Here is a 16,698-nt window from a genome sequence, read left to right as displayed (position 1 = left end):
TTTGAACCAATTAAGAATTCAGGATAGAACAAAAATTCGTTTTTCAACGTTAAAAATTCGTTATAAAACGTTAACGTTTTATAGAATAAAGTTAATTGAAACTTCATATTCAAATAATGACATCATTTTACTGTTTACAGATATTTTAGAAATACAAAACGAAATTTTATGAAGTTCAGGGGTATTAGAGCGTTAAATGCCTAAAGATGTGATAGAAATTTATTGTAATTTTAACAATTGAGTTAAAACAATCACGACAAAAATTTTTTAATTAGTTTACATAGTGCTCAAGCATTGCAAAATTTTTAAGTGATTAGAAAGACTGTCATTGAAGGCAGTAAAGAAACTATTGCACTTCAATGCATAAATTATATTTTTTATTGTCATGATTTATTTAGTAACTGTATGAGTTGTTCAAATTTATAACCATGTTTATTTGTGTGTTTTTTAGGTTATCGTAAGAAATGTGCTTTACCGACCGACAAATAACTTCAGATAACAACTGTCGGTAAGTTTCGAATGCAATAATTTTGAGGTTTTGGGGAATTTTGTTTTTGGTGCATTACAGTTTTGAAATTCATATTTTTGGATGTTTTTATATGGTAGGCTTTTTTACATCACCTTATGACATCTGTTTTATTTTGATGTTCGTTGCTTCGCATATATCAAACGTGCAGGTACTAATTTCAAATTAATATGAGTCCTCTATCCAAATAATATAGATAAAAAAGTGATATTTCAACTACATCAAGATGATTTAGTATTGAATCCCTCCAAAATAGCGCCTTTTATCTATGTAAAAAATATCTTTTTTTTATATGCGTTACTTGGGACATGTTAACACTATCATATGTTATCTGCGCAGCAACAGATTGCATGCGCGCGTGTATGCAATGGCGCCTGTCTCAATCATTTAACTTTTTGATCGTAATAGAAACAGCATTATGGCTGAGAATCTTGCTGCTAAATTATGTGCATTACTACAGAATGAAACCACTAAAGGTAAAAGTTATCAAATATTTTATTCCATGCATGCTACATTATTAATACTCATTTAGTAATCAATATTCTATTTAGGTACACAAAATTCATGATATCCACTTAAAACCTGCCACATTATCGATTGTTTTGACAGTTCTTTGACACATTGATCAGCTGAAATAATAGGAACTGTAAACAAATTAATGATTCATGCGAATAATTGAAATAATGAAAAACAAAATAGTTCAATCGATAAAAAAATCATGAAAAAATAATATAGAAAACAATATTGTTGTAAATTGTTAGTAAAACGACTTTTCAATTTTTATTTCTTTAAATAAGCATTGAATTACATTCTGATTATTCAGTACAAGGCTAGAGATAAGCAGAGAATTATTATCAAGTATAACTCTGATCAATGTAACTTCGTCAGCTGGTCAATGCTCTAATTACATATGATTGTCTTTAAATTGATTCATCTTTATTTTGTTTATAAACTATTTATTGATAATAATAAAAGTTCTTTTTACATTTAGCTGAACAATGGAAATTGTTAGGACAAGAAAAAGATTCGTCACTCTTAATCGGATGGATAGAAGAAGATCCTGAATGTCCAGAATCATTGTCACATTCTGTGATTGGTCATTATGATCGATACAAAGATACCTTAAAGGTAATGTTATAAGCGATTGTCATAATATATTTTTAAACATACTTAATAATTCACTTTAATAAATTTAATAAATTAATACTATTTAGATACTGTATCACTGTCCAACAGTCTTGAATATTGTTCAAGCAACAATAAACCAGAACCACACATTACTTGGTTATATAGTCAAACGAACTAGAGACAATTCTGAGGAAAATAGAGTAAATGCTAAACATGAGGAAGAAGAGGAAGAAAAAAATGTCAAAGAAGCAAATGATTGTTTAAAGTTGGAACCTAATCCTAATGGGTTGGAAGTTTATCAAGCTTACGTCATAGAATTGAACTCAAATGATAAAAAAATTCATATGATAGATAATGAAAGATGCAAACAAGTTCGTATACAATTTTTATATAAACAGAAACCTCAAACAAACTTTGATAAATTTTTAGTATTAATTCATCATGAGTGTATTATGATGTATACTGTCTTCCTTGATGAATCTGATCAAAATGTAATCGAAGAGCTCAAATCAGAACCAATAGTTAGGACATTTATGTGGGCTCAATGGGATTCAACCAACCAAGTATTATATCACATTCATAATCGTCGAGCTCCTACAAGTTTAGTGACAGAAGATGATGAAAGTCGATCGAAAACTACAGCATCATGTCCAACTCTAAGTGGATTACAATTTCATGATGAACTTCCACATGAAACAGTTCTTAACATTCCTTTAAATTTACCGAGACCACCCAGCACACGAAATTGTGGAACATACGAAGACGATGTAATTCCACTACGGGTTCATGACTGTTCTTTGGATTTAATTGTTATCTCAGACTCTAAAGGAATAGTTTGTGTATGCCATCATTATCTCTACCGACCAGTTCAACCACCTCAGCACATGCTTGATGAAAGCCTCAACGACACCAACACTGTTCATTTTGCTTACTCAGTTACTCTACTTCATCATAGTTGTGTAATACATTGTGTAATACCAGGAATACCCTGGACTCAAGCTAAACTTATGAGACCCACGTTTGCAATAGTTGGTGATTACATGGTTGTGTTTGTCCAAGGATTCTTTACACACTTACTTGAAATTGGAGTGAGCCATGATCCTTGTTGTCACATACTTTGTAGTTCGTTACCGACTATTCCTGCTCAAGCTTCATATCTAGTTCCATTACTCGATATTAATAGTAACAAACCAATCAAAAAGCAAGGATCATCAGACACCCAAGAAGTCTCGAATATCTTAACGATAGATTTACCTACATTGGATTTAGTTTCTTTAACAATTTCCACGAACTTTTTAATCGATGTTTTTAGAAAAGAATCTTCAGTACAAGTGAGACTCGGTATCATTCATTATTTCATGTGTCATAGGCATGATTTAGAGACAGTTGTTGGACTGGTATCAATAATAGCTGAAAAACCACGAGATCTCGACGTCGTTCAATTCATGCAGGAAATTTTGATTGGTAATTCATACGCTTTAGTTCAAAAGAATCTCCTTCCTGATGCAGTGCCACTACTTTCTTTATTACCAATCACTACAATAGAAGAATATACAAGCTACGATGCTAAAGTAAATGATCTTACCATTACTTTGAGTCATGAAAAACTTTGGAATACTTCTGTGATGTTGTTATCTCCTCAACAACGATTAGTACCTTATAGAAGTGACTTATGGACCAGACTGTGGGATAATCTTGGAAAGAAAAGTGAAAGCAAGCCAAGATTTAAATTTAGTCAAATAACTGAAAAACTTTTAGTATCTTTAGCTTGTTATCAACCAGAAGTATTGTCTAGATCTAGTACACCAATGTCTCCCAGTGGAGGTTTGGTTTTATCCACTGGATCTTTTGGAGATCTGATGAGTAATCGGAGTAATAAAATCCTAGACTCTGCTTTACCTTTCGTAGAAATGGAAAATTGTACAGCTTCAAGACAAGAGCATATTGTATCAGTTAATTTACGAGAACTCTCCATGTATCTTTTGAAACATGCAACTAATACTCCAGCAACATCTTACATATCATGTACTCCACTTCAAGTACATGCAATGGCAACTAGACATGTTGCTGCCCAATTGGAAAGCTCACGATCACTTTGCCAAATGTTATGTCGTGCTGCCAATGTTGATCCACGGTTGGAGCAAGAACGTGGCTTTGTTTTAATTGAGCAATTAGATGAAACTAGGAGAAATCTTTTATTTTCTTTGTTAGAGAGATATCGCTTTTCTATTGAAATGCTAGCATTTCCTGTACCTCAAGGATTTTCATCTTTCTTTACCTATCTTGGATATCGAAGTCTTAAGTATTCAATTTTTCTGCAATACGTTGAACGATCTGTTTTTGAGTTGCAAGTAGATGTTACAAAAATAATCATAGCAGGTAAATAAATAATTCTTTTTCTGATAATATTTGTCATGTTTTTTAAATTATAAACAATAGTAATATCTGGTTCAAAAATTGATTTACATATTTAAATTGATTTACGAGTATGTTTTTATAATTATTATTGAAAACTCTTTTTTTATACTTAAAATTACTTGTGTATGTAAAAAATAATACATTTAATTGCAGTAATTAAAGTGGTATTGTTAATAATTAGGTAACACTACGGTACAAAATTGATTGCTTTTGGTACATTATTGTTATCAGAATGAGTAAATTTACACATGTTATATAATGATTAATTACATAACTTGATAAATATTAATACATTTTTTATTTACATTGTAAATTTTCTTTACAGATATAAGTGATACTAAAGAAAATGCGATAAAAAAATTGCATTTATTATCACTACTACCAAGATCTCGAGCAAAAAGGCTTCTTAATCAATGGCTGCACCCAGTTAGTTTTATGCTGAGAGCCCGTGAGCATGCAGTGAATATTTTGTCAGGTGAGGCATGTCAAAATAGAGGAAGAACACTACAACATTGTCATCGTCATAATGGATTAGCAGCTTTTCCTTCTGCTGATCGACTATCACCTTTAGATACTTTTTTGGATTTGTTAACTGCAAAAGCAAGCCTTGCAGAATTAGATTATGGTTTACTTATAGAAGCAACGGTAACATCTACTGAAGACTTCCTTTAAATAAATTTTTATTTTTTTTCTATCTTATTGCTCAATTAATAGATGTAATAGTACAATTCTTTAATAAAATATTATTAATAGAGACCAATATGTAGATCTTGGTGCTCTATTCTATAATTAATTTCATGTAAATTTATAATTTTTATCAAGAAATTGTAATATAAATAGTGGTAATTATAATATCACTGATGTGATATAAAATAATGTTCAAATAATTAATTAATGATTGATCGTTATAAATCATGTATGTTTATATTTATTTGTTTTCTTTTTAAATAAATTACTTGTGGTTTTTAAGAATGAATGTTTTTATAATAAAGTAAAATTTATCAACATACTAAACGTCTATTTAAAAAATAATTTTCACTCATAAATGATATTATTAGATATTAATTTACAAAGTTTATAGTTATAATTCATACTGATGAAAAGTTACTTAGTATCTAACATTCGTCATACCTATGATTACGGTAAAAACTGTGGAAACTCATTGTAATACTGATAATGCTGTTAATTAATATTATCGTATTGTTTAACAACAGTATTGAATATGTTCAAATAAAACCATTTATTTTATCAGTAATAAAAAAAAAGGGAAAAAAGTAAAATCGACACAAGCGTCGCCGTGTGATTAATTACAGAAATAAAACTTGCCATTCTCTACAGTGTTGTGTGTGTGTTTTTATTGATATTATTATTTATTAAAAAATTGATAATTATAGTAACATTATCAACTTACATTACTCGTAACTTCCGGTTTAATTTATTTACTTTTACTAACCAATTACGTTGATCAAAAATTTGAATTTGATTTCTAACCTTTACTCCAAAAATAAATTTGTTTTGATGTAAATAATGAAACATGATAAAATGAGTTAAACATTCTAAAACATGAATTAATTAATACTCTTTATAGTTACTTATTCAACTTTATCTTAAGTAGAAATTATAAATAATTTAAAATCATGTCTAACATTGAACATAAAAATTCAAATGATCCTGAAGAAGTGAATGTCACTGAGGATCATGGCTGTGATAATGAAACATCAAGTTTACAAATTCTTAATGAATTAAAGAATTTATATAAAGAAAAAATACAAAATATCGATCCTAATGATGCTAATAAAACCGAAATCAAAATGCAAATTATGATGAAATGGATAGAAGATTTAGACGCTCAAAATACAATGCTTGTACGAACCATTGAAGAATTAGAACAAGCTGCTTGCTGTAGAGTGAAAATGTTAGAAGAAAAATTGAAGCAAACATCATATGTTTTATCCGAAAATATGACACGTTATACCCAGCCATCACATGATGTAAATTGATATTGTATAATTATTTCTTTTCAGATTTATTATTTAAAATTAATATATTATTTTTATTGTTTCAGAACTTAAACGAATTATCTAATCGTATAACTCAACTAGAAAATGATGAAAAATATTTGCAACGGAAAATTGCGTATCTTCAAAGTGATATAAGAGGCTTGTTGGAGTTAATTAGAAGAGCAGAGGCAGAAAAACGTTGGAGACTTGATGGAATTCAATTTTTTGAAATACAACCTTCGGATATTCCAATTCCAATGACGTAAGTTGATATAATCTCGTTGAAAAACAAGTTTTATATAAATATATATATTGGAGAATAAATCACGAAAATTGCTTTTATTTTTTAGCAGCTTATCAAGACAGGTAAATGGAGTACAAAATACTGAAAATACTGACAAGAAATTACGGTTTATACTAGAATTTGATGATTCTCTAATTGAAAAAAAGCCTGAGCAAATTGTCTTTTGTGATTGTGAAAGCAATTATAATTTTGAAAATTATCCTCTCGAAAATATTTGTTTACCGATGATATAATTTTTTTTATATTAATTTACATTTTTTACATTACTTTTTAAATTATTTTATATCATTTTACACAATATATTAAATTTTACAGTAATTTTTGGCTAAAATCTTACCAATTTAACTTTAATAATTCATAAATCAGTTAATTAATTTGTCTTTATTTTATCCTAATAATGATAGACTGCGGATGACGGTGAAAAAATTGATTTCTCAATGGGACAATTACAATCGCTTGACAACAGTGAATCAAAATCATTAGAGTAGGTTGCCATAAATATTTACATACGTCATTTATATGAAAAAAAAGAAAAAAATCTCACGTTCATTATTCTTTAGATATCAATCTCAATTGCAACAGAAAGTGAATTATTTAAATAAAAAACTGCAGGTTAAAGAAGATATAACACAAAAACTTATTTCAAAGTTTGATTATCTTAAGCATCAATTAAAAAATCAATCTTCAAATGATTTGAATGATGTAAGTATAATACTTAGCCATTATTAATAAATTTTTCAGTTATCATTAATTTAATTGTGGCTAAAAAGCAGAAGATTGTACAGATTGCTCAAATATTGGATTCTATGAGAAGTGAATTAATAACAGAAAAAAATGAAGAAAACTTTGAAAAGAAAGAAACAGCCAGCACGGATGATATCGCTCTCCTGTCAGAGAAAAACGATAAAATTCTAATATTTAAAAATGAACTTGAAGAAAAGAAACTGGAAATAAATCGACTTAACAATAAAATAAATGCTTTGGAAAAGGTAAACAATTTAATAATGGTACAAAGATTATGACTATTAATTCGTTCATTTTATCACTAATATATTCGGAAAAATATTTATCTATCACTTATCAAATTTCTCTATCTATTTAATCAATGAAAATTTTTATCGAATCAATTTCTATGAAAGTGTAATTATAATTGGTAGGAATCTCAAGAGTCTAGAGAAGTTTTGACCCAAGAAGTAGCTGAGAAACATGACACAATTCTATCCCTCAAAGACAAAATAATTAGCTTGGAAGAACAGCTGCGTCAATCGAAAATTCAGCTTCAATTTAAAGTTGATATCATCAAAGAAATGCGCAAGAATATGATATCTTTGGTAAGATTTGATTTAGTTAATTTTTTCCTACATTTACATCAACCTGTTTCCTTCCTTCCAGTTATCTAGATCATCAAAAAAAAACGAATTCCATAAAGAAGAAGAGACCAGAAGTAGAAATAAGAAAGCTGATATGATAATTAAAGAAACTGTAGAGAAACTTGATAATAATAAGCATGAGACTGAAAATGATGAATCTAGTAATATTTTTGTTAAAGATGTAACTTAACACAATTTAAAAAATTTATGTCGATAACTTTTCTCATTTATTGCAATTATAATGATAATTATTGATTATTATTAATGAATTTAGTTGTGATAAATTAATCAATGTTCTTTATTTTTGAAATTATTATTTAATAATTTGTTTCAGAATTCTTCTTCTGACGGATCATCAAAGGCTTATGTTAATTCTAATGCATTATCACAGGTATATTATTCACAGAATTTCTAAACTTTTTTATTAATAATGTTGCTATTTTTTTTTAATTTTATACCAATTATTATTTTAGAAGGTCAGTTGGAGTGATGAAGTTTCAGATGGGGACTCTGAGAAAGTAAAAACAGAGGTAATGAATTTATTCTTCACTACATGCAGTAAGTGTAGTAGACAATATGATTCATATTATTAATGTAGCTAATTTTATTATTTAGGAAACCTATGATCATTATGACGGTCATACTAATTCAGTAATTGATGAAAAAATGAACAAGTTAATAGAAATAAGTAAAGAACAATTTAATTCTATGGAAGAGTTCCGAATTTGTACAGTTGAAGCACAAGCAGCGACTGAAGACTTACGAGAAGAACTTAACAGTTATGTGAGTGGTTTGTACAGCCAACAGGAATCATTAATTGATTTGCACACATCATTTAAAAGAATGTATGATGTTGTTGTTAAAACTAAAGATGATTTGTCAAACGCAATAAAAAATTTGAAAATCCAAATTGAAGAAAACGTTGTCAGTAACAATACAATTATATCAAGAGAAGTAAAATTAAAGGATATTAAAAATGAAATTAATGAAACACTTGCCAAAATGAGTTCAATGACTGATCGTGATGAAATTTCTAGCGGTAGTACATCCGCTACAGAAATAGAAGTTTGTGATAGATTACTTAATAGACTGATTGATGAAGTAGATTATGTTATTTGTAACTTGGGTATTCATATTTCGAAGGAAAATTGTACTCTTACCATCTTTGATGAAGTTTATGATCAACTTAATAATATTGAACGAAATCTCAAGGAATTACAGAACTATACAAATATTGTTGTACGTATTCTTTTTATTTTTTTTATAATTATCATCAAAAAAATTAAAGTATTATGTATTTGAAAATAAGCTGACTCATAGAAATTATTTATAGCTTCAAAAAAATCACTGTACTCAGATGGTATCAGCAGAAAAATCGGAAAAGCTCAATAAGTTAGAAAAAGAATTGGACTATGCTCATACTAAAATGCAAGACGCTCTTGAAAATATAGTGTACTTAAATAAGAAAAAAGAATCTGAACATTTTACTAACACTCATCAGGCATCATACAGACGTGAAGAAGATTCATCTAGATTTGCTGGACTAGAGCAAGTAAAATTAGCAATTAATTCTAGGTATGATGAAGATGAATCACGAAGAAATTCTCTAGTAGATCAATTAAAATCGACAATAAATGCGAAGGACAAAATGGTTAGTAAAAAATTAATATATGAATAATTTATACTTGATAGTTCAATTATTATAACATCATTAATTCATAATACTAATAGCTCGAGCACAAGGACGAAATAATTCGTATTCAGAAAGAGACGATTAGTATGACGCAAGGAGAAGTGAAGGATTTGCAAGCAAAGGTATAAATTATAACTTCTATATAAAATCTTCCGATTGAATTACTTTTTCTTCATTTTTTCTTTTTTCTAATTACGAAAAAAAAACTATTATATTTTTTGTGATATTGTATTGCGCATGAAAATATTTTGAAAATAATTGAAATATGATTATATGAAGCTAGCATGACTGTTATCTAAAAGGTAAGTAAAGGTAATGTTTTTTAACTTTACAGATTGGTGCTCAAGCAATTATTATAGATCAATATGTCGATGAACGAAATAATTTATTAGAGCAGGTTAGTTGTTGAAAATATTTTTTAAACTAAAAAGCTGAATACTTTGAGAGAATAATAATTTTCAAATATTGCAACATAAATTTTTAGAACTCGTTGCAAAAGGAAACAATTCGACACTTACAAAATGCCATCGTCCAAGCAAAAAAGAGTGTAAATCGCCAACAACCACACAAATCAGGAATCGATCTAGCTGTTAGTGACGTGTGGAGTCCAATTACACCAACTGTGTTCAATAATGATGATGTGCATGACGTTTGAAGCTAAACTAAATCCCATTAACTGATATAAGTACATTAATTATAATCTTAAGAGTACAATAATTCAGTACCTGTTCTATTATTAGGAAGTACTCCTGTTGATTCTAATTCTTCATTGTAATTAAATAAATGTTAGATAAATATGACATTAAGAATAATCAGCTCTTTGTTGTGTGTTATTTATGATTGCCATGATTACATATATGAGAGAAAAATTTTCATTGTTTTATAATTTTCTCATAGAAAAAAAGAAGATAAAATCGTCGACATTTTCTTTTCAAGAAAATTTCCTTATTTAATAAATGATTAAATATTTAATTACATCATTTTAATCGTTTCACAGGAGGAAAACCATAGAATTAAAGAACAGCAGAAGTTGGAATGTGAACACTCCACTTGTAGAGCTTTTTTATTTGCGGTTGGATACGAACAATCTGTGCGACTTCAACAGGCAGAAACGATTAAATTATTAAAGAAAAAAATTATAGAACACAAAAAATTAGTTCAAGATTGCTCAATTATATTAGAAAATGCGAAGATAATAATCATAAATTTTTATAATGAAATCAACTTGTTAAAGAAGTTATTAATAGAACAGTCAGTTAAAATAACCAAATTAAAAGCTGATTACCAGTTAATTAGAATACAATAATAATTACAGTTCTTAGTAATAATTAGTAACAATTAACATTTTTTAATTTTCCTTTTTAGAATAATAATTCTCTTATTGATATTGAGGATAAAAAGTTTGAGCTCTAATGAAGAACAGAAATAATGATGATAAATAAACTCTTGATCTTTTGATTAAGGTAAGGATTTTAGAAGCAAATAAACCAAAATCTCCAAACTGATAATAAAATCTTTATGCTGTCTAGAACTGACAAATGTCACTCTATTATAAATGTCCATTGAGCAGAGTAAGATTGTTAATTGATAGAATATAATAATTTTTTAAACGATAATTTAATATAAACATATTTGTAAAATAATATAAAACTCGTTAAATAATAAATTCTTTCATTACTTGTATGTTAAATTATTAAAATATTACAGATAAAACAAGTATGAAATTTTATTGTAGGTCAATCTTTAGTTATCTTTCATTTTAAACTGTTCTGCTATTAAAAATAAAAAATGACTCATTTTCTTTAGTTTAAATTATTGAAAAAAATCAATTTCATCTAGACAATAATTAGCAAGATTCAGAAACTTAGTACAAAAAAAGAAATTTTTTAGAAAGTAAGTTTTTAATATTTAATTTCTAATAAACTTTCTACAATAATTCTTATTATTTTTAACTGGAATGAACAAAAGTGAAATGTTTTCACCGTTAATATTAACAAAATAAATAAAAAATTTAACAAATCAATTTTTTACCATAAAAAAGCTATGAATATTAATGAAATTATACTGAGAAAAATTAGTCAGATGTGAGATAATGAAGTGGAATTTTTCAGTTGTCATGTTAATTAAGATCAATTAAAGAATAAAATATAATTCGTTAAATGTTAATGTTAAACAAGAAAAGTTTTTGGAATTGGTAGTAGTGAAGAAAAAAATAATCTGTGTAAAAAAAAATTCCGGTAATGAAGAAAAAAAAATAACTTGATAGAGATAAAGCTTTCACTGCGGAATATTTTAACTTGTAAATAATTACTTGAGGTATCAACAAGCGTAAAAAATGATAATAGAATGTTTTAATTATTAATATAAATGATGAACTTACGTCGTGTGAATGTTATTCAGTTATAATTGATAGAATAAATCAACGGTTCCTTTTGTAGTATAATAGGAATAGAACAGGAAATAATAGCAAGTAAAACCCATAATTTGAGAAAAACCATCTGTTGTTAATTCATAATTCCTTAAAAAGAAAAATTAATTTAAAAAATTGATAAACACTAAATACCATAAATGACAATGATTACTTTATAAATTTAAACGTGATTGGTTTCTGTAAGAAATATTTACCCGGAAAGTTTATCAGAATGACACGATGATTTTGGTGTTGAAGTGATAAGAGTCATTATACCAATAAGATGTTTAACATCATTTAGCTTGAATGTATATTGGATTTTTAATTTTAACGATGTCTTGATGAGTAAGAAATAGTTCAATACACAATTTAGGTGCTATAATGAATCATTTAGGGTTTGAAATATTGAATTATCTTGAATTTTTTTAAGTCTACAAAAATCTTGGTAATTTACAGAGTAATAAATATTTGATAGAGATAATGTTTTCTTTAAAATATAATCGTTGGTTTATCATCAGCTTCTATTTGAAAAACAATTAACGTTTAAAATTTTCAACATAACATACTTTCTCTTCATATGAATTCATAAGTAGATACTTAAAAAATAATAATAATAATAAAGAACTGAACAAATTTAAATTTTGGTTAAAAAAAGTTTTGAGTTAAAAACGGTCAAATCGAGCAAATTTAAAGCTTGATTTGTCGCTTTTTTTGTATAATTATTTATAATTTACCATGATTTATCAATAAAATTAATATACAATATGCTTTAAAGTTATAATTGTTATTACACGATACAATCTGACGAAGAAAATATATATGATAATTATAGCAGCAGGAATGGCCCCTACTATCTTACAAGTTTTTATGTTGCGTGCCAAAAAAGTTCATTTTTTTAAGTTTTTCTCAATTCATAACTATTTACCGTACACATAAAATTGTAATATTTCCATCATCCTCTTCATTATCATCAATTATTAATCCTTACATAAATCATATCATATATATGATTTATAATATATAATGTATTTATATAATATTTATATATTTATAACGAACACCGCCCATTACTACTAAAATAACAAACGGGACTCATCGCCTCTTTTTTTTCTCTTCCAACAGACCCGATACTCAAAATAGGTGTTATCGCTGTCGGATGCATTGTGACATACTGATTATTACTTTCACAAATACCCCCGAGTTTAGCCGCATACTCACACACTTATTTTTTTCTTTATTCTGTTATTTTATTTTGCACTTAAAAAGTCTCGTTTAACTAATGGATCGGTCATAATTGTCGCGGTAACTGTCGGCGTCGTCTTGATTATTTCTTATCCACGTTATTGTTAATCGCAGCAGCCATTATGATTTTTTTACGTTAAATTTGCCACCGTATGCCCGGTAATACAACACACCCCATGTGGTTCAATGTTTCTCAGATGCTCACTTCTCTTATGAATTCAATGGGGACCAGTTGACACAAAGTATTTGTCACCTTGACAAATACACAATAGATAAATATCTGGAATATCAAAGATAGCTATTTAAAAAATGTCCTCATTTAATAACTATCAATGTTAATTCAACTTTCAACATGCGTAGACATGTCTTATCACTGCAAAATATGACGTTTTACCGATATGAAGACGCGCGACACCTACGAATTTGGCCAATCACTTGCAGCAGTTGCTTGTCGCAGCTTTCTGTCCTTCAGATTCAACTAATCGACGACCTTGACCACTTGTACCTGCATTTCCCGATTGCTCATTCTTTGGGAGTTTTTTAGCTGAAAATTTTTGTTATAGTACTTATCATTAATTTGCAAATAATTATTAATTAATTAATCTAATAATATATCTAATTATGTTTAATTTTAGCCACAAATACGATAAAATAACGTGAATTCGTAGAACTTCATTTGCCACCGTTACGAAACAAGGATTTAACGACACGCGCACAAGCAGTGTCACTTATCCACCTATCACATGTAATGAGATACCAGCCAACATTATCTATCCAGATGTGATTTTTTAATGTGTATTTGTAAAATAATTAAAAAAATACTCACCGATCGCTAGGAAAATGTCATTCACGTTCATGGCAGTTTTTGCAGACGTTTCCATGAACAGTAAACCATTTGCATCTGCATAGGATTGAGCTTCTTCATAATCTACTACACGTTTATTTGCCAAATCAGCTTTATTGCCTGCTAGGGCTATTACTATGCTTGGGCTTGCTTGTCGTTGAAGTTCTTTTACCCAGTTTGTCGCTCGTGTAAATGTGTCCTAGAACATTCGATAAAGTTTTATTTTTGTCGGGATTGTTTTTTTTTTCAATTGTAACTGATAACAATCTAGGTGATAATACATACTTGATTTTGTATGTCATATACAACAATAGCAGCCTGAGCACCACGATAATACATTGGAGCAAGACTGTGATAACGTTCCTGGCCCGCGGTATCCCAAATCTCAAATTTCACAGTCGTGTCATCCAGACATACTGTCTGTGTTAAAAATGCAGCTGAATAACAATGAAAAAGAATGCAATTAGTGATAAATGAAATAATAAAAGTATGTTACTAAGAAACAAAAAATAAGATAATGACTATCATTAATAAATTGAAGTAAATTTACCTCCTATCGTACTTTCTTGATATTCGTGGAATTGTCCTTTAACAAACCTTAGCACCAAACTGGACTTCCCGACCGCAGATTCTCCCAGCAAGACCAATTTGAATTGGCAGATTTTGCCTTGAGTACCGTTTGGTCTCTGGGCCACCGTGCCCCGGTTAGCCATGATAACCTTAAATGAAAAATGAAACTTTAGTAAAAAAAAAATTAATAATCGCAACAATTACCAAGTGTAACACTTTTGCTCATTAACATACTATGAAGGAAAATTGATCAATTTATATAATTAATGTTTTTATTAGCACTAATCTCAACTATTTCAATGACACAGTCATCACAATCTCAAATTTCAATAATCCTGATAAACAGAGTTATGTCGATGTTTAAAATAATCGCTTAATTGTTTTAAATTCTCAAGTCACGGGGTTCTGCTTCTCTCACATAGCTAAACACGATCGTTAGACGTCCATGTATGACATGGAGCCATAAGAAATGTAAGAACAAAGACTGCTGAATAAAGTAAATGAACTTTTTACTGTCAGGATTGTGAGAACTTACTTAAAAATAAATGAAATGTATGATGATAAAAATGATTTTGAAGAAATGTTATAACTTTTGAGAATATTGAAGCACAAAAAAGTAAAAAGAGTACAGAGGAAAAGTGTATGTATACGTTTTATGACATTTCATTTACTCAAGTAGCCCCTCTTGCTCCACTTCCTCCACTTAAACCACCCGTTGACGACGCCGACGTCGCCGTCGTTACCCGATCGTCGCGCCGCCGCCCCTTCTTCAGGGCGTCCTGTGAAACGCTAGCTCCCCCACAATGATGACCCGATCTAGTGCAACACTACATGTATCTACAAATACTCACATTCGCAATGTATTCGAGAAATAAAATCACAACCGCATGTATTCACGCTGAAAACATTAGCACATTGGAGAAACGTCGTCTTATCGCAGCGAGACTGATTTAGACAGATGGCATGAACGACTTAGTTCCCGGTATAGAAATCGACTCAACTTAAAAAGTGAATTTCATCAACTTATGGTACTTTGAACAAGGAAAAATTGAGGAATATTTAAAACTGCAACATTGAGCAGAGTGATAGACAAAAACGAGTGAGAGAAAAAATGAAACATAAAGAAAAAGAAGATCGACAGACGTGTGACTCACGAGTTAGCGTGACTGACACTTGTATGTACGCTAGTAATGCGTATATTTTTCTTCTCTGTCTTTACTCTTCAACAATGACGACACTTTAAATTGGTTATACACAACTGCGCCACTTTATGCTTGCCGGGGTGAAAAAAATCACAGGACACCACGTATGCACAACCAGCACAAAAGAGAACTAGAATAAAGAAAAGAAAAAAGGAAGAGGATGAGAATATTTCTCCTACTTCTTTCTTATCCCCGTAATGAAAACGCGGAAGAGCTATAGAACGCGCTTCTCGTTCTGTTGTCTGTCTTTCTTCATCCTCTATCCTTTTTCTTAGTCCAGCGAAAATTTACCGAGAAGTTTTGATGAAGGATGCGATGGAATGGCTTCGCGAGATAATTGTCTCGCGCAAGATTTTTAAATGCAAACACACACAATTGCCTGCTCTTCTGATGGTATCTATGGTATCAGTACTCTATTCACTATACTACTCCTGGTTGTTTCAATCAGCGCACCCTCCACACTGCTGCCTTCCCATCCCTGCTAACATGGCCGACAACATTCTGTACCATTCCCTGTTCCCCTCTGTAGACTCCAAAAACTCACCGTAGTCTCACTCCCACTGACAGATTACGCTTCTTCTTTCTCACTCACTCCACCGTTCCAGGATTGATGTTTTTCTTCTTTGATTTCACTTGTATCCTGTTTAATGATCGATGTATCTGACTATCACTGCTTAGTTTTAAACAGGTTCACTTAATTATCACTTTTATCTTTTTGGACTGTTGATATTTTCTACTTATTTTTTTTATAAGGTTCAAGTGGTACCAGTACGTCCCATGGACAGTGAAAAGAATCGTCACGATTCGTAACCAATGCCACAACGCAACTTCATTCGAGTATAACGGAAATACGTCTACACTACTTCCCGTGGCGGTTAATTTTCATTTGATACAAAATTCTTAGAAACAGACACTGGCAGTTGCAACCATGTTTCAATAAAAATTCGTGAGTCAATGTCAATTTATTTAGTTCAACCATGTTTCAGCAACA

The 16,698-nt window shown here is 29.5% G+C and overlaps 3 protein-coding genes across 15 annotated transcripts; 2 read left to right on the top strand and 1 right to left on the bottom strand.

Moving 5' to 3' along the window:
* The first annotated feature begins 519 nt into the window (after positions 1–519).
* pigeon (protein) lies at positions 520–4,909 on the top strand. The gene is made up of 5 exons (XM_035092339.1): positions 520–677; positions 866–1,002; positions 1,518–1,654; positions 1,741–4,033; positions 4,398–4,909. The coding sequence occupies exons 2-5, from the start codon at positions 945–947 to the stop codon at positions 4,742–4,744; spliced, it is 2,835 nt and encodes a 944-aa protein (XP_034948230.1). The 5' UTR covers positions 520–677; positions 866–944; the 3' UTR covers positions 4,745–4,909.
* Positions 4,910–5,206: 297 nt separating this feature from the next.
* On the top strand, positions 5,207–10,336 carry LOC118072457 (uncharacterized protein PFB0145c-like). Of its 4 annotated transcripts, none has more exons than XM_035092346.1 (14): positions 5,207–6,063; positions 6,138–6,334; positions 6,426–6,438; positions 6,781–6,860; positions 6,937–7,078; positions 7,147–7,365; positions 7,534–7,707; positions 8,081–8,137; positions 8,220–8,276; positions 8,362–8,985; positions 9,080–9,397; positions 9,478–9,561; positions 9,774–9,836; positions 9,924–10,336. In XM_035092346.1, the coding sequence occupies exons 1-14, from the start codon at positions 5,710–5,712 to the stop codon at positions 10,092–10,094; spliced, it is 2,553 nt and encodes an 850-aa protein (XP_034948237.1). In that variant the 5' UTR covers positions 5,207–5,709; the 3' UTR covers positions 10,095–10,336. The 4 variants fall into 4 exon arrangements, with proteins under 4 accessions (XP_034948237.1, XP_034948235.1, XP_034948236.1 ...); XM_035092344.1 differs by having other exon boundaries at positions 5,209–6,063; positions 6,423–6,438; positions 9,924–10,333; XM_035092345.1 differs by having other exon boundaries at positions 5,210–6,063; positions 6,423–6,438; positions 7,150–7,365; positions 9,924–10,332.
* Positions 10,337–11,627: 1,291 nt separating this feature from the next.
* Positions 11,628–16,547, bottom strand: Rab5 (RAS oncogene family member Rab5). Of its 10 annotated transcripts, XR_004691007.1 has the most exons (7): positions 15,999–16,204; positions 14,486–14,654; positions 14,221–14,372; positions 13,918–14,134; positions 13,486–13,635; positions 12,065–13,371; positions 11,628–11,957 (listed from the first exon to the last, which is right to left on the bottom strand). XR_004691007.1 is itself a non-coding variant. In XM_035092244.1 (6 exons), exons 2-5 carry the CDS (start codon positions 14,646–14,648, stop codon positions 13,523–13,525), a joined length of 645 nt encoding a protein of 214 aa, XP_034948135.1. In that variant the 5' UTR covers positions 14,649–14,654; positions 15,999–16,206; the 3' UTR covers positions 12,004–13,371; positions 13,511–13,522. The 10 variants fall into 10 exon arrangements, 9 of the variants coding, with proteins under 9 accessions (XP_034948135.1, XP_034948127.1, XP_034948129.1 ...); XM_035092244.1 differs by lacking the exon at positions 11,628–11,957 and having other exon boundaries at positions 12,004–13,371; positions 13,511–13,635; positions 15,999–16,206; XM_035092236.1 differs by lacking the exons at positions 11,628–11,957; positions 15,999–16,204 and adding an exon at positions 16,252–16,547 and having other exon boundaries at positions 12,006–13,371.
* Between the last annotated feature and the right edge of the window lie 151 nt (positions 16,548–16,698).

Source organism: Chelonus insularis, unplaced genomic scaffold (assembly GCF_013357705.1).
Source record: "Chelonus insularis isolate UGA/USDA-ARS -01 unplaced genomic scaffold, ASM1335770v1 contig_93_pilon, whole genome shotgun sequence".
Lineage (NCBI taxonomy): Eukaryota > Metazoa > Arthropoda > Insecta > Hymenoptera > Braconidae > Chelonus > Chelonus insularis.
The sequence above is the reverse complement of the archived record's forward strand: the minus strand, read 5'-3'. Positions and strand labels throughout refer to the sequence as shown.

Bases quoted from the DNA above. Each gene is read 5' to 3' on its own strand.
- pigeon (XM_035092339.1), top strand. From the start codon at position 945: ATGGCTGAGAATCTTGCTGCTAAATTATGTGCATTACTACAGAATGAA. The intron at 1,655-1,740 runs GTAATGTTATAA...AATACTATTTAG, and splicing joins GATACAAAGATACCTTAAAG to ATACTGTATCACTGTCCAAC. The intron at 4,034-4,397 runs GTAAATAAATAA...TTTTCTTTACAG, and splicing joins TACAAAAATAATCATAGCAG to ATATAAGTGATACTAAAGAA.
- LOC118072457 (XM_035092344.1), top strand. From the start codon at position 5,710: ATGTCTAACATTGAACATAAAAATTCAAATGATCCTGAAGAAGTGAAT. The intron at 7,079-7,146 runs GTAAGTATAATA...GTGGCTAAAAAG, and splicing joins CTTCAAATGATTTGAATGAT to CAGAAGATTGTACAGATTGC. The intron at 8,277-8,361 runs GTAATGAATTTA...TTTATTATTTAG, and splicing joins CTGAGAAAGTAAAAACAGAG to GAAACCTATGATCATTATGA.
- Rab5 (XM_035092236.1), bottom strand. From the start codon at position 14,648: ATGGCTAACCGGGGCACGGTGGCCCAGAGACCAAACGGTACTCAAGGC. The intron at 14,373-14,485 runs GTAAATTTACTT...ATTGTTATTCAG, and splicing joins TCAAGAAAGTACGATAGGAG to CTGCATTTTTAACACAGACA. The intron at 14,135-14,220 runs GTATGTATTATC...CGAATGTTCTAG, and splicing joins TATATGACATACAAAATCAA to GACACATTTACACGAGCGAC.